Below are 10,751 nucleotides of genomic sequence, written 5' to 3' on the forward strand. Positions count from 1 at the left end.
GAACTCAGGACCTCTGGAAGAGCAGCCAGTGCTCTTAACCACTGAGCCATCTCTCCAGCCCAAGATCTGCTTTCTTTTAGTACAAGTCTGAACCAAATAGTTTTGATTTGTTCCCTGTGTCTGGTAGGGTCTGTCTGGAACTGCTCTCGTCTAATTTGAATTGGCTTTGTCCCATTGAGTTCTAACCTGGTTTCTGCATCTGTTTCAGTGCAGATTCATCCATTTGAATTTGCTTCTAACTGGCCAATCTGATTTGGTCTGACTTTTATTTCATCTGCTGTTGTTATTCCATTATGTTCCTATATTTATCCTAAAGAATATATCTATATATACACATACACACATTTATATGTATGTATTTTTGACATCAGATTTTTTAACTTCACGGTCAGAAGCATTGACTCAAAACTGCATATGACGCCTATGAGTCCTTCCCTCCTCTCTGTCCCCCTCTCTGTCCCCTCTCTCTATCTCTGTGATCTGAAGGATATTTTAAATCTGCTTTAAGCAATCTTAAGTTTTAAATGATTTATTTATTTACTGGGGAGGGGTGTGTGGTGGTTTGAAAGAAAATGGCCTCCAAAGGGAATGGCATTATCAGGTGTGGTCTTATTGGAGGAAGTGAGTAACTTTGGAGGCCGGCTTTGATGTCTCATATATGCTTAAGCCGCACCCAGTGAGAAAGTTCACTTCCTGCTTCCTGATGGTCAGGATGTAGGACTCTCAGCTCCTTCTCCAGCACCATGTCTGCCTGCACACCACCATGCCCAACCATGGTGATAATGGACTAAACCTCTGAAAATATAAGCCTCCTCATTAAATATTTTCCTTTATGAGAATTGCTGTGGTCATGGTGTCTCTCTCTTCACAGCAATAGAAACCCTAAGACAAGTTGTATAACTAATTATGTCTGAAATGACTACTTCTAATTCTGAAATAGAATTAGGAATTAGGAGTTAGGAATTCAATTTATAAATTGGGGGAGTACAATTTAAGCCACGTTAGTGAAGTTATATCTGTAGCGCAAATTCTAATTAGTCTCAATAATAAAAACCCGGAGTCAGATGCAGCCAGCCCTTAGAGTTCTTACCTCTACGAAATCTTCAGACCAAATGTGGTATCCTGTCTCTACAGTCCTCAGACTAAATGCCTTGAGCTCCTCTCTCCACCCAGCCACATCTCTTCCTATCTCCACCTTCCTAGTGCTGAGATTAAAGGCGTGTGACTCTCAAGTGCTGGGATTAAAGGTGTGTGTCACCACTGCCTGGCCTCTTACAGCTAACTAGTGGCTTAGCTCTGCACTCTGATCGTCAGGCAAGCTTGATTTGTTAGATCACAAACAAAGTAGCACCACAAATATCTTTGGGATATTGACCTGTATAGAGTATATCAACTAGGAATTTGGGCTTGGAGCTATGGATTTGATGTTTGATCTAAACTTTTGCTTTTAGCCCCAACCCCTCATATTCTTATTTCTTTTTTTTAAATTGTTTTTCATTTCTTGTGTGTGTGTGTGTGTGTGTGTGAATGCCTGCACATACCTGCATACTATGGGACATGTGTGGAGGTCAGAGGAACTATGGAGTCAGTTCTGTGGGATGGGCGGTGAGGTGGGCAGACGACGGGAATACCAGGCTTCTGCCTCCTACATAACAGGACAGTAAGTCAATTCTATCAACCAACTGAGAGAATCTTACATGATTCTCTCTTCAGTTCGCACAGACCAGAAACCTGGCTCCAGGGCAAATGCAATGTCCAATGGACAACAAAGAAAGCTCGTACAGAGCCGGGCAATGGTGGCGCACGCCTTTAATCCCAGCACTCGGGAGGCAGAGGCAGGCGGATCTCTGTGAGTTCGAGACCAGCCTGGTCTACAAGAGCTAGTTCCAGGACAGGCTCCAAAACCACAGAGAAAAAAACCAAAAAAAAAAAAAAAAGAAAAAAAAAAGAAAGCTCGTACAGGAGTGCTGCCGACCTGGAGGATGCAGCAGACAGAATTTATTTAAAAAGCCAGGTCAAATGCTGGTTACACGGTCACTGCACTTTCCTGGCTAGTCAATAGGCAGTATCCTTGAGGAAGGATGACAGTTCTTTGCAGAAAGAGGAGTCACCAGCTGGGCAGGCGGTAGTGGTGCACAACCTTTAATCCCAGCATTTAGGAGCCAGAGGCAGGAGGATTTCTGTGAGTTCGAGGCCAGCCTATTCATAAAACAAGTTCTGGGATGGCCAGAGAGAGCTGTTATACAGAGAAACCTGTTTCAGTACCCCCCTCCCCCAACACACAAAAGAGGAGTCCCCAACCTTCCCAAATACCCATGAATGTTCCATAGAAGAGGTAGCGAGAACTAGATTGCAGCAGCTGAGCAGTGATATGCTAGGTCTTTGGAAAGGTGATGGGGTCCAAGAGAGACAGTGCCTTCAGCCCACGATTCCCCTCAGGGACCGACAGGACTTTACTAGGCTGGTCCCGGGCCTCCTGTTCCAGCGCACAGTGAATCCCTTCCTCTGGACTGTACCACACAGGACCACAGCGCAGCTGGGGCTCCTCCTCTTCATACCAGCGCTGTTCACTGAAGTCAGGGAAGAAAGCTGCGATCTCTCTGCTGGCGGAAGCCACAGAGTCTATGAGGAGAGGAGAGGGAGAGAAGAGCTACTTAGGAGGTTAAGGCAGGAGGATTGCAAGACTGGGACCAGCTTAGGAAACAATGCAAGACCATGTCTTCAAAACAAAACAAAACAAAAAAACCAAAAACCAAAACCAAAACCAAAACAACAACAACAAAAAAACCCAACAAGGAAAAACCCAAATGAGAGAGAAGGGTTATCACAGCGAATGTACTGATCCACTCAGTACAGGCCACACGGCTGAGACGGCTATACAGGGCAGAAATATATGGAAACAAGCTCAATGGAGGGACCACCGCTGTCAGTCTCCTCACATGGCTTACTCGTCTGCCCCGACATCCTTCCTCGTGTGGCTGTGGATGAGAGGTTGAGACTTACCTGAGCCATGGGTAGTGTTTCGGGTGTCAGTGAGGCCCAAACTCCCACGAATTGAATCTGGGGCCATGTGGCGTGCTCGAAATACTCTGGTGGGCCCCATCAGTGTCCTCCAAAGCTGGATGGCATCTTTGTGGGCAAGGATGTAGGCTCGGATTGGCCCACTGAGGATAAAGAAGGGATATGACCACCTAATCTAGATATGTTGTGGACAGGGCAGGAATGAGTTCACTGTACTTCCTGAACGTCTCTGTCTTCTAGTGAGTACTGAGGCTGCTTCAAAGGGGAACTGACCAGGAGAGGCCTATTACCGATGTGCAAAGAGTGATGAGCAGAGTTGCTAAGCAGCATTCCACGGCACTCCGCCACAGCCATTGGCTCGGTAGACACAGGACAAGCACCTACCGCCTATGGGTCAGTGTAGCTCAGTCATGACTCTTCTTTTAGTTTTTTTGAGACAGGGTTTCTCTGTGTAGCCCTGGCTCTCTTGGAATTTGCTTTGTAAACCAGGCTGGCCTGGAACTCACAGAGATCCTCCTGCCTCTGCCTCCCGAGTGCTAGGATTAAAGATGTGTTGCCACAACAACTGGCCTTAGTCATGTTTCTTTTTTTTTTTTTGTTTTTTGTTTTTCAAGACAGGGTTTCTCTGTGGTTTTAGAGCCTGTCCTGGAACTAGCTCTTGTAGACCAGGCTGGTCTCAAACTCACAGAGATCTGCCTGCCTCTGCCTCCCGAGTGCTGGGATTAAAGGTGTGCGCCACCACCGCCCGGATAGTCATGTTTCTTTAGACTTGACAGTGATTCCATCTTTAAAGGGTGGTAAGTGAAACTGGCAATTCTATTCATAGGGAGGAGATCTGCCATAGCATATAAAGATGCTGATATGCAAAATTAGAAGTACCTGGCCATGAACTCCACCAGCCGCTGATAGAAAAAACGCCCTGCAAAGAGAGAGTTCCTTCATGAGAACATGGCGCCCAGGGAAGTTTCTCACTGTTCACTACCTGTAATACCACACCGCTTACAGAGATAACAAGAACCTTGGAGTATAACTTTTCTGAGTGCGGATCTAGATTCTGCCACTTACAATCTGTACACTTTTGGTTAAGTCAATAACTTCCCTAACGTGTCTTCCAAATCTATACCTTGGGATATAACATAAGCTTACTATGATTAGGGGGAAATTTTTTATCTTTCTATGCATGCGCTATAGAATACTACCTGTCACAACCTTTTCTAAATCTGAGAAAATTAAGTGAAATAATGAGCATTAGGGAAATGTTTGACAAGATAAATGTTTACCCAATGTTAATTACTGATATTATACCAAGGCATAATATTAAATTTCTGATTGGGACTATATAGATATCTCCTAGGAAAAGAAAATGCTGATTATCATGAGAAGTCTGTGCAGAAGCAAACATGAGAAGACACAGGGGCTGGGGAGACGGCTTGGCCAGTAAAGGGCCTGCATTACAAGCATGAGGATCTGAGTTTCCAGAACACACGTACAAATGCCAGGCATGGTGGCACACATTTACAGACCTAGTGCAGGGGAGGCGGAGGCAGGTGGCTGCTTGGGGCTCAGTGACCCCTACTTGTTCAGTTCTAGGCCAGTGATGGTACCCTGACCGGGCCCGGGGGGAGAGGGGGATGGTGGTGCATGTGACTGACACCTATGGTTGTCCTCTTGCCTCTACATGGACAGAGGTGCACCACACACACACACACACACACACATACGCACACACATACGCACACACATACACACACACACATACACACACACATACGCACACACTCATACACACACACATACGCACACACATACGCACACACATACACACACACACATGCACACACACATACGCACACACACATACGCACACACATACACACACACATACACACACACACACACACATACACACACACACACGGGGTGGGTGGGTTGTAACGCAGACTTCAGGCCTGACCTTCGTGCTCTTGGTAACACACACACACACGCGCACACACACACGCGCGCACACACACACACACACACACACACACACACGCACGCACACACACACACACACACACGCACACACACGCACACACATACACACACGCACACACATACACACACACACGCACACACACACACGCACACACGCGCACACACACACACGCGCACACACACACACACGCACACACACACACGCACACACATACACACACGCGCGCACACACACACACACACACACACACACACACACACGCACGCACGCACACGGGGTGGGTGGGCTGTAACGCGGACTGCAGGCCTGACCTTCGTGCTCTCGGTAGAACCTACGGCAGTCTTCCTTTCTCCACTGTAGTTCTCGTGTCCGCACAATGAGGAACTTGTTGCTCAGAATCTGCTGATGTACAGCCTGGAGAACAAACCATTCCAGAGATAGAAATCAGTCAGGACTCCAGCTGTCTAAAGGATCTCTTCACATGTCTGCCCGTGATGGGTGCTATGGTCCAGATATTAAGTACCCTTCCACCCCGAAGCTCATGTGTTAAGGCCGATGAAGGTCATGGGAACTTCAGAAAGTGGGGCCTTCCAGAAGAAAGTGCCATTAGGACTAAGCTCTTGAAGGGGAAGTGGAGCCTCAACTTTTCCCCTCTTGACATCCTGGTTCCTGCAGTGAGCACTTCTCACCACAATAGCCACCCTCAGCAGAGGCTGGAAGAGACAGGACCGAGAGCCATGGACTAAAACCTGTGAACGTCTGAGGGAAAATGATCTTCCCATGTGCATGGCCCAGTGGCAGAGAGCTGACTAATACAGAGGTGAATGAGGTGAGGTCAGGACCTCAGCTATACTGCCAGAGTATGAGCCACAGTCCTAGGGACAGAAGTAATGTCCCTAGGCCCCGCCACCCAAAACACCACACAAGTCTTTTTAATGATCCTGTCCTCAGTTTTTCTCATTCGTTCTAAATCATGATTAAAAACTCTATAACTTATTTACACGTCATGCTTTGGTCAGAACGTTCTGGGTAGTTTCTACTATCATAAGTGTTTTGCCTGCATGTATTTCTGTATAGCGTATACATGCCTAGTTTCTGAGGAAGCCAGAAGAGGGTGTTGGATTACCTGGAACTGGAGTTACAGATAGTTATGTGCCAACACATAGGTGCTGGGAACCAAACCCAGGTCCTCTAGAAGAGCAGTTAGTACTCTTAAAGGCTGAGCCATTTCTCCAGCCCTGAAATGAGTCGTTTGAAGCTATCAAATTTGGAATGTAGCATTTGATAACTGATATATATATAATATATATATACACACATATATGTATATATAACTAAGTGATACATTTAATTAAAACTAATATATATAACACTAATATATACATGTTAGTTAAATATATTCAGTTAAAATATATATATTAAACTACTATAATACACAGACTAGAGTTTTGCTTTTTTTTTTTTTTTTTTTTTGGTTTTTCAAGACAGGGTTTCTCTGTGGCTTTGGAGCCTGTCCTGGAACTAGCTCTGTAGACCAGGCTGGTCTCGAACTCACAGAGATCCACCTGCCTCTGCCTCCCGAGTGCTGGGATTAAAGGCGTTTTAAAGGTGTGCGCCACCACCGCCCGGTTTTTTTGTTTTTTTTTTTTAAATTGGGACTGGGCATGGTGGTATATATCTTTAATCCTAGTACTCTGGAGGCAGAGCCAGCCTAGTCTACACAGTTAATTTCAGGCCAGCAGCAGCTACACAATAAAAACTTGTTATAAAAAAAATTGATCAAGGAAGATAGTTCAGGGAGTAAGGGCATTTGCTGTGCAGGCATGAGGACTCGAATTCAAATCTGCACACTCATGCAAAATAAATAAAAATATGAAAATGCAAAATATTTTATTTCTTGTATTTTAGATAGACCTATTTCTAAGAGTAGTCTTCTAAGGGTCAGAGTTCACAGCCCTTAGCTCTTCTTTTCATTTTCTTTCTTTCTTTGTTTGTTTCTCGAGACAGGGTTTCTGTGTGTAGCTCCAGCTGTCCTGGAACTCACACTGTAGACCAGGCTGGCCTGGTCCTCACAAAGATCTGTCTGTCTCTGCCTTGCCACCATGTTCAACTAGCTTTTCTTATTTACGTGTGTGTGTGTGTGTGTGTGTAGGTCAGATGACAGCTTGCAAGAGTTGGTTCTCTCCTTCCACCATGTGAGAGCCACAGATCAAACTCAAGCCTTTATATGCCAAGCAGTCAAGCTGATCCATCTAGCTTTTCAGCCCCAGCATCTAACACACGACTGAGCTGTCACAAGTGGTCCTGTAGCATCCAAAACAGGACAATAGAGATGTAGGTTCATTCTTACCTCCAGAATCAGTGGGTGGGCAACCGCATCAGGCTTGATCAGGGCTAGTGTGAGCTGGAGAGCCTGAGGGCTTCGCAGGATGGAAGTCATCTCACCCCTGCCATCAGAGGGCTGGATTAGAGCCTCAGGGTGTTGAGTTCTCAGCCCCTTCTACCCTGGAAGCCACCTAGGCTTGCAAGTCAACCAGGGGCTTCCCCCAGCCTCACAGAGCATCGTCAGGCCGTATGTGACCACTCACTTACCTATTTGCACTCATGGGACTTTTTACTACGTTTGTTTGTTTGTAGAGGGGACACTCAGGTCATCCTGTGAGACATACAGACTGTATGCTTTATGCTACGAGTATAAAGGTAGCAGGGAGTTCTCCATTGAAGAGAAATGTGAGTTAATACTACCACCTGATTTTGCCAGAACTTTCACATCTTCTAAACTTTTTTGTGTTTTTAACAAGGTTTATGACATCTACTATTGAACAGTCTAGCCATAAGACTACAATGACTTAGGGGGGCAGTGGTGGCGCACGCCTTTAAACATAGCCTTTGGGAGGCAGAGGCAGGTGGATCTCTGAGTTTGAAGGCAGCTTGGTCTACAAAGCGAGTTCCAGGACAGTCAGGGCTGTCATACACAGAAGTCCTGTTTCGAAAAAACAAACAAGACTGCCATAAGGCCTTATCTATAGTGCTCTTCCAGTCACAGAATTGGAAGATAGACTGACAAGAAAAATTAGGTCACCCCAGATAAGAAAAAGGCTTCAGGGCCATAGACCATCTCTTATTTAATATTATGGATGGTCTTTCCTGCTCAACAAACAATTCTGGGAATAACTAACAGACAATATTTCTAGACTTGGTTAAGCATCAGAGGTCACTTTCAACTGTAACATTCTATTTACACGTGAGAAACCACTTCGGCAGGAGGAAAGATCTCAACTGGATGCAAAGGCACAAGCCTGTAATTCCAGCACTTAGAGGCTGACTATACAGCCAGACCCTAACCAAACCATTGCAAACCAACCACGGCCCCGAAATATCATCTCTAACCTGTTAACAAATACAGAGAAGGTGTCCGGGGACACGAGCAGGGCAGAATCAGGTAACGTTCTCATTACTTTCAGCCTGAACATAGCTTAGCCAATCACAGTAGGAGTGCCAGGAGATGGCTATGCTAAGGTCTCTTTCACTCAAGTCTTCTTTACAATTTATTACTGGAAGATCCATTCAGACTGCGTACCCGAGCCCAATCTACCAGTACAGGACCAGCATACCCACTTCACCTAATATTCTAGACGACAACATGGCACCGTGGCCACTCTACACGGGGATGTCCTGAGACCGCCAGTTTCTAACTCCCCGCCTCCACACTATTACCAAGTTCTAAAAATCCTACCTATATAATACACCTCAAAGTCCATACAAATCTCTTCCTTTTAACTGCCACTACCCCTTTGTCTGGGACTTCTGTGACACCCTCAATGGTTTCTAGGCTTTTGCTCTTGCCAGTCCTAAATCTGTTCAACCGCAGCTACAGCAACAAAAGCTAATTACACAGCGCCCTCCTTCGGTCAGGGTGTTCTGAAGACTTAGCCCCCCCCCCCCCCCCCCCCCCGCAAAGTCTCCAGACTTTTACTCTGCTCTGGTCTTTGGGTCTTCTGATCCCACAAGACTTTAACTTCTCTGGGCTCATCTGGAGCCTCACAACCCTGAACTCTTTTGCTCCAGTTTCATAGGCTTTTCCTGTCCCACGCCTTTCTGGCCTGACAGGCGTTGTGGAAGGAAGTGTCCACGTCTCTCGTGGGTTTCCCGTTTTCTCCTACAGGTGATCCGTACAGGGGGTGTGGTTCCTTTATAAATGCCAGTTGGTTAGTGCTGTCTTGGCTATTGGTTTACAAGAAAATGCTGTCACGTCAAGAAAGGCAGGAGGAGCTTAGTGAGTTCAAGGCCAGTCTGGTTTACGCACCGAGTTCCAGGACAGCCAGAGCTGTAACAGAGAAATCCCAGTCTCGAAAAACCAAAGAAAGAAAGAGAGAGAAAGGAAGGAAGAAACTGGCTTGACTTAAAGGTCACCCTATCAGACAGCGGCCCCGCCAGCTGAGGCCATTTCTTTTACTCCCACGCTGGTCACGCACTTGCTGGCCTCTCAACGCTACTTCTGCCCCACTTCTGTGACCACGCCCCCCAGCCCCCGTCTTGACTCCCGACCGGCCTACTACTCCCATATTCTAGACCTCAATCCGTACGACCTGGGCTTCTCCACTCCGGGTCAAAGCCCACCCCAAACTCAGCAATCCCGGCTCCAGCGCGGGCCCGGGTTCTGGGTTCACCTGGTTCTCCCGGCAGCGCTCTAGGCCAGCAGGCACTGAGCTAGTTAGCCTGCCGGGTCCTTTGGGGTTCTTCAGGCACGTCTCCGGGCAGCCCTCCCCGGGTCCTACTGTCTGGCGGCGGTAAAGTTGAGTGACGTACGTGTGTGTGTGGTGTGTGTGTGTGTCCTACTGTCTAGCGTGTGTGTGTGTGTGTGTGTAAAGTTGAGTGACGTACGTACGTGTGTGTGGTGTGTGTGTGTGTGTGTGTGTGTGTGTCCTACTGTCTAGCGACGGTAAATTGAGTGGCGCACTCGTGCGTGCGTGTGCGTTTGTGTGTGTGCGTGTGAGACCGAGGTTGAGAAGGAACAATAATCCGTTCAAGACTTGCTCGTTTAGCTTCAGGGCTTGGATGCTCAGACATCGCACTCCTGGAATGTTGGAAGCGGGGGTGCCCGACCGACAGCTTGCTTACACAAGGTGTCTTCCAGAGAAAAGTCCATTTCTTTCTTATTTATTTATTTCTTGGTTTTCGAGACAGGGTTTCAGTATGTAACCCGGCTGTCTTGGAACTCTCTCTTTAGACTAGACTAGTCTCGAACTCACAGGGATCTTTGCCTCCTGAGTGCTAGGATTAAAAAAGTGTGCACCACCATCGCCTGGCCCATTTCTTTATTTAAAAAAAAAAACCTTAAAAGAATTTTTATATTACCCCACATGCATGACTGGTGTCCATGGAGCCCGGAAAAGGTGCTGGATCCGTTGGAACTAGAATTACAGATGGTTGTGAGCTTACGTGGGAGGTGGGACTATAACCCTATCCTCAGGAAGAGCAGCCAGTGCTCTTAACGGCTGAGCCATCTCTCCAGCATGAAAATCCATTTTTTTTAATATTTATGGTGTTTTGCCTGTGTATATGTTTATGCAGCGTGTGTGCCTGTTACCAATAGAGGCCAGAAGAGGTGATCAGCCAACAGGGATTGGAGTTACAGATGTTTGTGAGCCACCATGTGGTTGCTGGGTATCGAACCCAACTCCTCTGCAAGATCTGTGAGTGTTCTTCAATAATGAACCATCTCTCCAGTCTGATAGCTGCTCTTCCAGAG

The 10,751-nt window shown here is 46.7% G+C and overlaps 1 protein-coding gene across 7 annotated transcripts; it reads right to left on the minus strand.

The window, feature by feature from the left end:
- Positions 1-1,965: 1,965 nt before the first annotated feature.
- On the minus strand, positions 1,966-9,773 carry Nme6 (NME/NM23 nucleoside diphosphate kinase 6). Of its 7 annotated transcripts, none has more exons than XM_075964466.1 (6): positions 9,670-9,773; positions 7,350-7,446; positions 5,311-5,413; positions 3,901-3,940; positions 3,004-3,164; positions 1,966-2,622 (listed from the first exon to the last, which is right to left on the minus strand). In XM_075964466.1, the coding sequence occupies exons 2-6, from the start codon at positions 7,437-7,439 to the stop codon at positions 2,375-2,377; spliced, it is 642 nt and encodes a 213-aa protein (XP_075820581.1). In that variant the 5' UTR covers positions 7,440-7,446; positions 9,670-9,773; the 3' UTR covers positions 1,966-2,374. The 7 variants fall into 7 exon arrangements, with proteins under 7 accessions (XP_075820581.1, XP_075820582.1, XP_075820585.1 ...); XM_075964467.1 differs by having other exon boundaries at positions 9,620-9,699; XM_075964470.1 differs by lacking the exon at positions 9,670-9,773 and adding an exon at positions 9,586-9,609.
- Positions 9,774-10,751: the final 978 nt, after the last annotated feature.

Source organism: Microtus pennsylvanicus, chromosome 3, assembly GCF_037038515.1.
Source record: "Microtus pennsylvanicus isolate mMicPen1 chromosome 3, mMicPen1.hap1, whole genome shotgun sequence".
NCBI classification, from domain to species: domain Eukaryota; kingdom Metazoa; phylum Chordata; class Mammalia; order Rodentia; family Cricetidae; genus Microtus; species Microtus pennsylvanicus.